The 14130-nt window shown below is 40.1% G+C and overlaps 1 protein-coding gene across 4 annotated transcripts in view; it reads right to left on the bottom strand.

The window, feature by feature from the left end:
* Positions 1-7990, bottom strand: part of UPF2 (UPF2 regulator of nonsense mediated mRNA decay) — an 85884-nt gene extending 77894 nt beyond the window's left edge. The window contains exons 1-3 of one of the 4 annotated variants that reach the window (XM_064479365.1): positions 7884-7989; positions 2824-2891; positions 1366-1745 (exon numbers count right to left, since the gene is read on the bottom strand). In XM_064479365.1, the coding sequence (XP_064335435.1) occupies positions 1366-1727 (362 nt within the window). In that variant the 5' untranslated portion in view covers positions 1728-1745; positions 2824-2891; positions 7884-7989. Of the gene's footprint in view, positions 1-1365; positions 1746-2823; positions 2892-6643; positions 6743-7883 lie in introns of those variants that run through there. The other 3 variants (XM_064479364.1, XM_064479366.1, XM_031444619.2) reach the window with 3 other exon arrangements.
* Positions 7991-14130: the final 6140 nt, after the last annotated feature.

Below are 14130 nucleotides of genomic sequence, written 5' to 3'. Positions count from 1 at the left end.
ACTCGTTATGTATATGCATTAAATAACTCAACCATCATCTTAATTAAAAAACACTTGGATATATAATGAATACATATATATATTTACAGTTGAAATAATGTGATGCTTTAAAATACTCCAGAGGAAAAAAGTGGGTAATTGTTGATGCTGGGTAGATGGGGAGGAGTGGTAGGTTTTTCCCAATAAGAAGTTGGGGTTTTAGTTGCTGTTAATGCTTTTTTAAGCTGTTTATTTGGCGCAGCGAGAGAACAAAAGCTATAATGAAATTATATATCCTTGTGATTTTTTTTTAAAGTAAAATAGAAAATAAGCAAGGAACTCTTAAGAATCATGGTTCTGAATATGCCAAAACTGGCCACTACTGTTGCCTTTCAGACCTAAGGCTCCAGTTCCTCATTAAAAACAGAGATCCTAAAGAACTTCAGTGAGAAAGCAGGTAGCTAAGGGGGAAGGGATAGCTCAGTGGTAGTGCATGCCTAGCAGGCACGAGGTCCCGGCTTCAATCCCCAGTACCTCCACTGAAATAAATAAATAAACTTCATTACCTCTCCTCAAAACAAACAAAACAACAACAACAACAAAAGAAAGTGGGTAGCTGAGCTGTTTTGGAGATTCATGAAAATTCATGTGTGCAAACCGCTTTTTAAATCACACATATGAAGAGAAAAGCTCATGCACTAGTCAAGAACTGTCACTTCTGCTACATCCTGGTAGTCTTCCCATAAGGACTATGTCGTTGTTTCCCAGTTTATTATATCATTTGCACAGATCTACAAGGTTAAAAATAATTTAGATAAAGATAAAAATGGGAGGCATTATGGAATTGTGCTGAAGAACAAAGGTTTTAAACTCAGCCAACCTAGCTTCAAATCCCAGCTGTTCAACTGTCTACTGTGATTTTAGGCAAGTCACTTAACCTCTCAAAGTTTCGTTTCAGTAATCTGTAATATGAAAATCATAAAGCTTACTTCATTAGGGCTGCCTTAAAGACATGTACTGACACAATCGTAGTGCCTGGCACATAATAGGAACTCAACAAAGAGCAACCATTAAGAACTAAAGATTTTCAACTTAGAAAGATGGTGTATTTTACTGTGAAAAAAAGCTTTTTTAAAAAACAAAAACAACCCAGATTGCCCTACACATCAACAAATATTTATTAAAGATTAATACTAATTAATTTAAAGAATGAAAGCACCATAAGCATGCCTCTAGTCAGTGAAACTCACAGAACAAGTAAATTAAGACGCTCTCAACTCTCAAGAAACTGCACCCTGGAAGTTTTATTTCAAATAATCACTGTTTTTCCAAAACATTCGTATCTTCCCATTCCCGCACATCAGTAATTAAAATAAACTTTCTTACTTCAACTGGGCAGCCTCCTCTTCCTGCTGACGTTTCACCTGCTCTTCTTGCTTCTTTCTCTCTTCTTCCTCGTGTTTCTTTTTCTCTTCTTCCTCTTTTTTCTTTAATTCCTCCTCTGCCTTCACCTTTTCTTCTTCTTTTTTCTTTCGTTCCTTGTCATCTTTTTTTCTCTTATCTTCTTCCAGTTTCTTCTTCTTATCTTCAGGGACCTTAATAACCTCCTTCTTGGTGGTAAGTTTGATCTCGTCTTTTGGTTTCTCCCTGCTGCTCACTGGCCGCCTTTCACTGCAGTCTTTTTCCTTGTTGTTTAGTAAAGATTCTCTTTCTTCCATACTTGCTGGCTTTTTACGCTCAGCTGGCATTATGTTACCCAGGAAAATCTGTAAGAGTAAAAGAATGTCAGCATTGTAGATGCAATGACTTTTTTTTAGTGACGTGACACTATTTTGCTAAGTGGAACATATTAATGCAACTTGGCAACTGTGGGAGATTAAATAAAATGCATACAAAATGAATACTAGCTCTGTGATAAAATAATTCACTGGTTACATTCCATATTCTATCATTATTAGGTACGCCTATGTCTAAGGACTTTTTTTTTTACTTTTTATTGAAGAAAAATTCAAACACAAAGGTAGAAAGCACAACAGAAGGTATCTCCACGTACTCATTACCCAGATTCAACCACTATCAACTTCAAAACAACCTATCACCTAATCATAAACAGTTCAGTATGTACCTGAGAACATTTTGAATTAGTTTTCATCCCATTTCACAGCCGTTAAGAAATACTGGTGACATGATTTCATATAATATTCAATACAAATATTTAAGTGGGAACATAAACGAACTCTTGCCTCCTATAAAGCAACTGACAAAATGGACAAGACTCACAGATTTCACTTCATGCTCTAATTAACCTCATCAAACTTTCAAACACAAAAACAGTTAACTAACACAACTTAGACTAGGTTTTTCATCTCTTTATTAGTATTAGTCAAAGTTAATTTATAAATAAACATGATGATAACATCTGTATATTCTGTTCTAATACCTGCCAATACAAAAACCACCAGCCAGGATTTCTCAACCTCAGGAGCAGACATTTTGGCCATGACAATTCTCTGGGTGGGGAGGAGGGAGATACCATCCTGCACACTATACAAAGTTTAAACACAGCATCCCTGCCTTCCATCCAGTAAATGCCAGTAGTATCTCCCCAGTTTTGAAAAACAAAAATTATTCTAGACATCACCAAATGTCCCCTGGAGGCAAAATCACAACCAGCTGAAAACCACTGCACCAGCCACATGTGGCTACTCATGCTGTAAATTAATTAAAATCAAACAGAATTTGAAATTCAGTTCTCCAGCCACTCTCCATATTTCAAGTGCTCATTTCCACATGTGGCTAGTGGCTACAACATTGGACAGTGCAGATACTAAACATTTTCCTTACCGTAGAAAGTTCTATTGGACAGCACTGCTCTACAGTACAGGCTCCATACAGTTAACTGGAAATAAACTCTGGAATAAAAAAATGTATTCCTCAGCAAAATGTATGGTTTTCTTTTCTAAAAATACATCTCTACTTAGAACTTAGTGTTCTAATATAATTTATTTTATGGACAGAGCTTCATGTTTTACTTAACTCCTAAATCATCTGAAAGTTGTATACAAGAAAATCAAAATACTTCCACTTAAGAAGTGTAGGATTACTTAAACTACCTAATTTTTTATTAAAAGCTAAAGACAAACATAGTATTCTTAAGTATTTTCAGACATAGGTTTTAAATTAAATCAATAAAAACTAGGTTAGCAAACAAACCATTTGCAATAATAAGTATTTTATAAACACAAACCATTTATTTCGGCACTCTAATAAAATATCACAGAGACAACCTAGGCCAATAGAAGCACATGCCATAGTCTGTCCCTTCTCTTAGCCACCTCCTCCTCCCCCTTTTTCTGTTTTACTCTCTTACTCTCCTCCACTTCCACATTCTATGCATTTACTCTGACAATGACACCCTAAGGCTTTGGTTAACCCCATCAGTGGAACTCTAACAAAAAAGGCTGTTAATTCTGTTTAAACAATCATTAAAATATATAAGAGCATAATTACTTATGTTGCAAGATAGTTGTTTATATTATCTGGGAACTGTAGTCATCAATTCTCATGCAGCTTCGATTAAATACCCACCTTTGCCCTAAAGCAAGCAAACTTTCAAAAGAGAAAATACTAACAGCTGTTACTCACTGGTACCACAGTAAACATGGTACATACGTTACCTCACTTAATACTAACATCTCTGAGGCAGGTATTATTTTCCCTTTTTTATAAATAAGTAAACTGAGACCTGACCAAGTAACTTGACCAAGGCCTCCACCACTGGTGACAGAGCTGGAATCTGAACACATACTCTTAACCAAAGTTGTTAAGAACCTTGAGAGTATGAAATCGTCAGCTGAAAAACTTGATCACAGATACTGACTACAACAGATCACAGAATTACGTATCTCAGAATAGAAAGAGTCCCTGATGACAGCTAAGGAGTCTTTATATTACATTTTAACTTTTCGTGGATTCTAGCTAAAACGTATGGGGACAAGTTAATTCTTAACAATACAATCTTACTTTGGGATATTTATCATTATGTGCAAAAAATTGTAATAATGTTTATATAGAATTTGTATTTTTTGATACGAGGCAGCAACAAGTGACATTTCCACTGATGCAAGAAAGCACAGTTCTCAGAATATGAAAAGAACAGCATTTACCACAATAAAGGTGTTAAAAAAAAAGAACTGCATCAAAATTTATAATTAATATCTCATTTATGAACATGAAATTAGATATTAAGTTCTGTGAAAACACTAAGCAATTCCCTTAGAATCTGACAAATTCATAAAGAATCATCATTTATCAGTACAACAGGTCTCCCAAATTTCTGTGACTTCCTGTGTTATTCATTTATTCAATAGATTTTTAGGTGCCTTCTGTATCAAACCATAGGAGGCATCCAGGAGTTAGATTCTGCTCTAGAGCATAACAAAACAGATTCTCAATAAAACCCTTAAGTCCTGGTACTGGCATCTTCTTTGAATGACTTCATCCTTATATTACAAATATATACCCAAAGTACACTTGAAACCAGATTTCTGTGAACAAAAAATATGATGAAAATCTAAAGGTTCATGGAAAGGCAGCAATGCAACATGTGAAAACAACATGAGCATTAGTTAGTGAGATTTTAAGGTTGCATCCCAACCCTGCAAACTGCTAGTATGGAAACTGAGCAAGGTAACTTCTATTCATCAATAAAATGGAGACACTGCCACCTCTCTTACTTCTAGTTAGAGTTCTGCTAGCATAGCAGTAGCATGAGGGACGCAGTCTACAAATGTCTTCTCTTTCGCAGAGAACACCGAAAAGTTCCACCTAAAATGAGAGATTTTTAGAGTTCGGAGAACTAGATTTCATCTACTCCAATTCTCCATTTTTACAGAGTGACCCACCCAGAATTATACAACTAGTCTAGTGGCTGAGTTGAGAATCTATGTCCAAGGCTCTTTTCCACTATACTCCCTGACTGACCCTGAGCTTTAAAAAGCCAAATAAAAGATACGAACAACATGATTCAGATTAGTATGCATTTGTATAACATCAATTTAAAAAAAATTAAACTAAGCATTAAATTATATTTAATGAAATGCTAAAATTTCTGTAAATTATTTTAATAAACTTATGTTTTAATAAATACTTCACCTCAATTGTTTTCAAAAACCAGAACTTTTAAGTAAAATAGGATAAAAATGAGTGATTTTTAATTGGAATATGATTAGCTCTGACAAGTTATTTTACTGAGTATAATTACACTCACACAGTCCTTAAAAGGAAGTCATGCTTTAAAATCACCTTCTTAGCTCCCAAATAGTGTCCTAGCCCTTGGGCTGTATATTTTATTTGGTTTTCTAAACATACTCTGAACTTCCAAAAGAAAGTAAAACTGCTTTACTGGTAAAACAGGTACTCCCAATGGAGTATACTGGGGGAGAAAGTGCAGAGAATGAGGTGTTTCCCTTTTAAAGATATCCCTGGCAAAGTACCATATGGACTATGTGTGAAGTCACAATGAGACTGCTCTGAAAATGCTCCAGAGAAAGAGAATGCTGTTTTACCTTTTATTTCTGGGTTATTCGTTCAAATTGTTCTAAGGGCAGAACCGCACAGGGGCATTACCTCCCCTGAGTCTGAGTTTAAAGAACGTCCTTATATAGAAGACTCTCCTAAAGTTTTTACAAATTCCACCAGAATTCAAAAATGGCTTTTCTTGAGTTGTACAATTCTAATAAACACCTGAACACCATGCTAAATGAGAAAAGTGAGTGATGGCTATATTTAAGTCTGATGCATCACTACGAAGAACAAGTCCTAAAAGAGCAAGAGAGCTGATGGTCCGGTCCAGGGTGTACCCCCAAACCTGTAAGGGGGCTCTGCTTGGCCAATGTGGAGACAAATACCCCGTGATCATCTCCTTAGTTCAACAGTGCTAACAAGGAAAGACTAGGACCCTTGGGATGAAGGCAAAGTAAAGAATTATCACCCCAAGAAACTAAAAAAAGTACTCCAAATAATCCATGCCCACCATTCCCAAATACAGCCAAACCCCTTCCCCTACACACACATCTCCCACAAACCCCTGCTCTGGCTCCACACGCCGCGACCCAACACGCTTCCCCACCACAACCCCCCTTCCCACGGGGATCCACGGTCACCTTCGCGGACCATCCCTGCCCCAAACCCGAACTTCTCACCCCACACTCCCTCAGCACCGGAGACCGGTCTCCCCGCTCCACATCCTCCCACACACGCACCCTCCCCGCTTCCTCGCCCTCGCTCCCCTCACGGCTCCCGAAAAGCTTTCCCCAACCTCCCCTCGGTCTCCTCCACACCCCCAAATCCCTCCACCCCGCCACGGCGGGCCCCCCGCCTCCAGCCCCGAGGCCCAGCCCGGGCATGTGGGGCAGGCACCCCCCTCGACTGCCCCTCTTGCCTGCCCCGGGGGCTCCCGCGTTGATGGGAGCCTCCGAGAGAGAGGGGTCTGAGGAGGACGCCGCGGGACCCGCGGTCGGGCTCCGGCTCGCCGCCCCCGGAACGCTGGGGTGCGGAGCTGCCTCTTAGGTCCCTCAGGGAGTCGGAGTCCAGGCCGGTGCCCCCCAGCCCCACTTCCTCCCGGTCGTTGGAGCGAAGGCGAAGGAGGTTCCCCGGGACTCACCTCGAGCCTGTTGTCAACATTAGCCCCGGGTTTCCCAGCACCAACTCCAGCGCTCGGGCTCTCCCCTCCCCTCCCCCCACCTAGCCCGCAGCCGAGGGCCCGCCTTCCCTGAGCTCCCCCTCCTCCCTCCGCCCGCCGGCCCTCCCGCCCGCCACTCACCAGCGCGGCCAGGCTGCGAGTGGGGGCGGGGCGGGGGGAGGTAGAAAGGAAACAACTGTCCACGCGATTGCCAGATAGGAAAACAGTCCGGCGCTCCCTACACCCAGCATCCGCACGCCTTTAGCTCAGCTCAGGGATGGAAGATCGCGAGCAAAGTCTCAGACGGGTGCCGCACGCATAGCGGCGGCCTCAAATTGCCCACTTGATGAGAGGAGCGAATTTTTCATACAGGCAATCTGTAGGGCAGCCACAATCAGCACCGCGAGCGAGGGCCTCAGCTGAGAAGAGGAGCGTTCCGAGGACCGGAGGCAGGAAGTGGATTGGTCGCCAGGAAAGGGAAAGCGCCTGAATTGGAGGTGCGCAAGCGCAGGCACTGGGGGAGGGGAGAAGGGGGGGAAAGCGAGAATGGGGCGGAGCGGAGCTAACAGGAGGTAAGGAAGGGCGGTGAAACAGTAGGCGAATTACGGAGCGCCATTAAGGACAAATTTAGCCTCCTGAGTCTCTCGGGAGTTTCCTGGAGCGAATATGAGGAAGAGGTCTAAGAAGGGAAAGTTTGATTGGACTAACTCGTGGGGTGAGATTTGAGATTTAGGAAGTTGGAAACTGGAGAGGCTAAAGAATATGGCTGGTGAGGAAGGTACAAGTTGGTTGGAAAGGAGTCTAGATTTAAGAGTGTCCTGGAAAGACTACGAAAAGTCCAGTGGGGGAAATTCCCGAAGCAGCTTGAGGTATTCGAGGTAAAAGAACCTCAGGGTGAAGAAGAATTAGGCTTTTGCCGTACACATCTTCGAAAGTACCCTGTTCTAGCAAGCAAGTATTTTAAATTACAATGGAATGGTTTCCCTGAATTATTAAATAAAATCACCAGGTTAAGAAATTGGCTATTTTTGCCATTTCTTCCGAATGTGGAGCCAAGTGTACTTTTACAACTGGTATTGGGGAAGGGTGTAGCTCAGTGGTAGAGTGTATGTTTAGCATGCATGAGGTCCTGGGTTCAATCCCCAGTACCTCATTCCTTCCCCCACCCCACCCCTCAAAAAACCCAAAACTAAGATGGTATCAGCTTATCCACACAACTTACTTTCTCTTAAATTGCTGAATTCGTGCCGCTGGCCTCCGATTTTTATCGAAACAGCGCTAGGGCTTGCAACAGGATCTGACGAGGCGTAAATAAGTATTGGACAGCTCCGGCTGGTTAGGCTGGTCAGGTTCCAAAGGAACAGAGGTGTAAAACTGGTCTTGATTCTTGCTTGACGTGCGGCGCCCTGCCCACAGAGTGAGCTACCAGCAACCTCAGATACTTGAGGCAGGTCTAGATTCACTTCTATTCAGCTTTTGCCCATTTGCCTCTATTTACTGTTTTACTTACCATTTATAATTTTTTTTGTATTATTGTGGTGTAGTTGATATACAATGTTATATAAATTTCAGGTGTACAACATAATGATTCCCCATTTTTAAAGATTCTACTCCATTAATAGTTATAAAATATTGGTTATATTCCCTGTGCTGTATAATATATCCTTGTAACTTATCTATTTTATTATACATAGTAGTTTGTACCTCTTAATACCCACCCTTCTCCTTTTCTCAACCTTGCCCTTCCTCCTTTCTCTCTCCCCCACCAGTAACCACTAGCTTGTTCTCTATACCTGTGAGTTTCTTTGTTATGTCCACTAGTTTGTTGTATTTATTTATTTTTTTAAGGGGGGGAGGTGATTAGGTTTACTTACTTAGTTTTAGAGGAGGTACTGGGTATATGAACTCAGAACCTTGTGTATGCTAAGCATGAGCTCTACCACTTGAGCTATACCCTCCCCCCTAGTTTGTTGTATTTTTTAGATTCCACTTATAAGTGATAACCTACAGTATTTGTCTTTTTTGTCCTTATTTCACTAAGCATGAAACCCTCCAAGTCCATCATGTTGTTGCAAATGGCAAAATTTCGTTCTTTTTTATGGATGAGTTCATAGGTGTGTATCAGATTATTATGTTCATCCCTTGAGGAACCAGGACCCAATCCCATAGCTGCACTATTGTTCTTGACTACCTTCCTTTTGTTTCTGCATTCCCTCACTCCTCCAATTAGTCATTGAGAGGGGGAAGGAGCATGCACTCCCAACCCATGTCCATTTACTTAGATATAAAGTGTGTATATGTGTAACACGACTATAAATGTTATAGTACACACCCTGAAGTAGAAAAAATAAAAATAGAAGTTCTAACACTTTTGCCTGAATCATCTTGCATACCCCCTCCTGCCAAGCCACTTTAGAAGCCACTGACATACAGGGTAAAATTCAGAGTCCTTAGAAGCAGCCCTTACTACTGTATAGCTCTTGCCTATATATCTAGTCTCATTTTCTGCTGATTCCCCACGGGACTTGAGTTCTGGCCATAGTTAGTAACCTGCATGGACTGGACCTCCTCTTCCCCTAGTGTACATATTATGACTTTTCCCAGAATGCTCTTTCTCCCAGGAAAGTTTTCAGACTAGTCGCGCAAGCATTTATGTCCTTGGGGAAACCATTCCTTATCACCACCGCCCCACATATACCAGCTTAGGTCTCTTCCCCTCCCTGGGTTCCCACAGCAGCCTCTGAACAACTCACAGCAGTCACTGTATTACATTAACTTGTTTATGTTTGTTTTCCTATTAAGACTGTGAGCACCTTGAGGCTATGATTTGTAGCTTATTAATAATCTTTGTGTCCTGGGACCACAGTAACATTTTGATGGAAGAATTAAAAAGTGAACGAATACAAAGGGGATTAGAATATACTGCCCCCAAATATGCCACTTCGGCATGTGCATTATTTTGAGCCGAAGGCAACTGAGAATCAGCAGAGGCAGAAAGAAGACTTCTTGGAGCTCCCTTTATCTGACTAAAAGCAGAAGCTTCTGAGAAATGAGGATTGCCATAAATATCCTCTCTGGAAGATTTATGGCTATGAAGAAGACGGAAAGTCAACACCAAGATGAGACTGTGCAAACAAACCTTATTAAAATAACCCTTATATAGGTTATTTATATAGATAATATATCTTATATGGGTTCCATTAGTTACCTCATATATTTACTTCCCGTAATTTTCTACTTCTTGAAGCCCAAACCCTCCTTTCCTTTGTCTAGTCACTTCTCCATAATTTATCACCCTTTGTTAAAATAGTATGTAAGCTTCTGAGTCTAACTGCTTCATTGAGCTTTCACTTCTGTATAGCCCCATGCATGCAAAATTTAAAACATCAATTAAATTTATATACATTTCCCCCCTGTTAATCTGTCTGTTGTCATTTTAATTCACACACCTCAGGTACTGAATCTAAAAGGCAGAGGAAAACTTTTTTTCCTTTCTGACAACTGTTTCTTGGAAGGGAAAGAAAAATCTGTGTACTTAGGCAGGATTAAACGAGAGTAAAAAGAAAAGAATATTTTAAGATTGGAATTTCATTTTTATTTACCAAGCAATATACCAACTCTTAACTATCCAAATGTAGAATTCCATATCCCTTTTTGTGATTTCCTTTAAAGGTAATTGAAATTTTAAACACTGGGTGGTTGAATGGATGAATAGAAAGAAATAATCAGACATCTCTTTCTTAAAGTGTATCAGGCCAGTGATATTGGTAGATACTGTTTTCATTGTTTATATAAACGGGGAGACTAGGGTAGGGCTTAGCCTAGTTTTAAAAATGTGCCCAGGATAACACAGCTACTTATTAGAACCTCCACTCTGGGCTGTCTGATTCCAAAGTTCATGGTCTGATGTAATACTTCCTCCTATTCTAGGTTTTTCCACCTTAAACAACTGAGTACCACATACTTGTTAGTACAGATTTTCCCTTTTACACAATCAGAATATAGAATAAGAAAAGACATAACTTTATGATCTAGTCCTAACAAAACCAACATATATATATATATATACATACACATACACATACACATACACATACACATACACATACACAAGAATCTCTGCCTGGGTCCCTAGTGTGTTAGTAAATCCATATCCATGAAAGCACAAAGGAAACAGGACTGGTGTTTGGTCATCGAGCCCTACTAATGCACATGGAACAGAGTGAAACTAGGGCAAGCCGTTTGTAACCTGAGACTTAGATGCTTCATTGTAAAAATGAGCACATTAGACTTTATGACCCGTAACTTCATTATCTTAATTTAATACTGGCAACACACCGTGTCATGATTTCCAAGTGTTTTAAGTATTCAAGAGAAAAGTGGTTGCCTTTGTAACCCAGGACAAGATTGTCACACTGAGAAATATAGCTGGAAAGAAAAGAGGTATTACTCGGAGACTCTCTGGCACCACCTCACTTCTTGTGTCAGTTGCTAAGGGAAAAGGAAAGGAATGAGTGTCATTTCTAGCTCATTTTTCTTCTGGAAGTTTCTATACTGCAGACATGATGCTATATATGTTATACTTCCCTAAATTTTCCCCATGGAAGCTGTAGAAATAGCCATTCCCTTGGGCTTTACCCTCTTTCTTCCAATTTAATGAAAGATTCAGTTAAACAGAGAGGTCATTTTATATTCATATTCTCATACCCAACATTCAATATCAGTTTAATAATAATAATAAGCTAATGACAATAGTTATCTTTTGGGCAGTGTGTCCTAGCTGCACGTGGAAGAGTTATGTGACAGAGCACATGACTGATAGGCCAAGAGGATGAACACTGCATAAACTTCTAGTGAATATAATACAGCAGAGGTGATGGGTGTTAGTACCAACATTAGTTCAAAGACTGGTTCATCTTGGCCCCCCTGCCCCCTGTCTCATTCTCAGGGCAGTCACGTGAGCTACACTTTGGGGAGGCCCATAGGGCAGAGAACTGTGGTTGGCTTCTGGCCAACAGCCAATGAGGAGCTCAGTCCTGCCAACAAAGAAGGGAATGGAATGAAAGTTGATTCTCCCCATTTGAGCCTTAGGTGAGATGTAATCTCCTCCTGCATCCTGACTGCAACCTCATGAGAGGCCTGGAGCCTGAGGCATTGAGTTTAGCTGTGTCTGGACTAGTGACCTACAGAAACTGTGAGGGAAGTTGTGAGGTAACACAACTTAATGTGGTACAACAATAGATAACTAGTATGATGATAATCATTATTATTTTAATATTGCATGTTTTACACACGTACTTAAGCAAATATATTTTATAAGTATGGCATATTTCAGACTTTAAATGTGGCCTATGGTCTTCTTCATAAACACTTTTTTTTTTAACCCCATTTGACATCAACAGATTGCTGCACTAACCACATTGTTTGTTATCATTCATCCATGCATCCCTCTAATTTTTTTTTTGAGACTTTATATTTTAGAGTAGTTTTAACTTTACAACAAATTGGGAAGAAGGTACAGGGATTTCCCATATACTGCCTCCCCTACACATGCACAGACTCCCCCATTATTAGCATCCCTCACCGGAGTGGTACATTTGTTGCAGTCCATGAACCTACATTGACACGTCATAATCACCCGAAGTCCACAGTCTACTGTATGGTTCGATTTTTTTTAATACATTTTTATTGAAGTACAGTCAGTTTACAATGTTGTGTCAATTTCTGGTGTATAGCACAATACTTAAGTCATATAGGAACATACATATATTTGTCTTCATTGTATGGTTCACTCTTGTACATTCTGTGGGTTTGGTCGTACACCTAATGACGTGTATCCATCATTACAATAAAATATGTCTTTTGCAAATACTTTCCCCTAGTCTGTGGCTTGTCTTATTCTCTGGATTGTGTCATCCACCTAATTTTGAATGTGTTACTATGTATCAATCACTGTTGTGGAAATAAAATACAAAAATGAATAAAGCACTATTCCTGGCCTCAAGGAAGACAGGCAGAAACTGATAATGACAAAATTGCATAAAAAGTCCACTATTATTCTAGGCCATTTTATTGTCCATAAAGAAGACCCTGTCCTGCATCCTAACCTCACTGGACCTTAACTTTAACTCTGACAGTTTTAACCTTCACTTCCTCTTTAGCACCATGTATAACTCTAACTTCCAAATCACTTTCTTACTTAACAAGAATAATAACAATAATAGTGATAGCTACCATTTATTGGGCATCTATTATGTTCTAGCCCCTGAACTTTGTGTGTTTTACACAAATACTTAAATATTTTACAGATAAATATATGGACTAAGAGTTAAAGGAACCTTCCTAAGGCTTACGTAGTGAAGGGGATCAGAACACACTGCCCCGAAATATGCCACTTTGGCATATTAATTATTTCAAGCTGAAGGCAATTGAGAAATTGCCCTCTCCTTTTATACCTAAAAGCAGGGCATAAATTTCCCTTTGTAAAGATGACACAGAACTCCATTTGTTAAGATGACCTAAATATCCCAATTTGGACTTTTGTGAAAGCACAGCACATGGACATTTCTGGCTAAAGAAAACGGAAAGATTAAGCCATGTTAAGACATTCAGACTTTATCCAAAGAAGAACAGAGAGCCATGAAAGGGTTTCAGGCAATAGTGGTATAAATCAGATATTAATTTAAAAAAATAACAGTGAGGAAGAAGTAGGAGTGTCCAAGGAAAGACCCAGGACAAGCAGGCCGTTTAGGAAGCTGCTGTGGAGCTCCTGGAGAGAGGGGCTGCTGGCCAGGACTAGGCAACAAGATGCAGAGTGAAGAGATTTGAGAACTACTTTGGATGTATTTAGGGTCCCAAGATGGGATCTCTATCATCATTATTCCCAGTTGCTGTCTACTTCCTGGAAATTTCCCTGCTGATTTGAATCCATGCATTTGGGCTGCTGCCCCACACCTGTCCTTTCTCAGCATCATCTGCCAGTTTCCTAGTGATTCACTGAAACCTTTAACCCCTGACTAGGAGTCTTCCTCTACTTCGAGTCCCACCATTTCCAAGGAGATATTAATGTCCTCATGGCAACTCGTCTAAAAACCTGTCCTCTGATTTCCTTGACTTTCTCACTTCTGATGATCTTGTCCCCCATGCCACTTTAGCCAACCAGCTTCCTGGTCGTTAAAATTTGCATCACCACTGCAATGATCACTTCAAACATTCTGCTTCCTCTCTGCAACCTTCTTACTAGGCATGCGCCGTACCACTGAGCTACACCCTCCTCCCCACAAAGTCTGTATACTTTAATACTCTTAATACTCTACTCTTGCTTTTTTTCACTTAAAAATATATCTTAGGAATTGCGCCAACTCAGTATACAGTGAGCTGCTTCATTCTTTTTCATGACTGTATAGTAGTCTGTTGTAGGGAAGGAGTATAACTTACTTAGTCCCTTTTTTTAATATTTAGGGTACTCA

The sequence above is a fragment of the Camelus dromedarius genome, chromosome 26 (genome assembly GCF_036321535.1).
Source record: "Camelus dromedarius isolate mCamDro1 chromosome 26, mCamDro1.pat, whole genome shotgun sequence".
NCBI classification, from domain to species: Eukaryota; Metazoa; Chordata; class Mammalia; order Artiodactyla; family Camelidae; genus Camelus; species Camelus dromedarius.
This window is presented reverse-complemented; position numbering and strand designations above follow the sequence as displayed.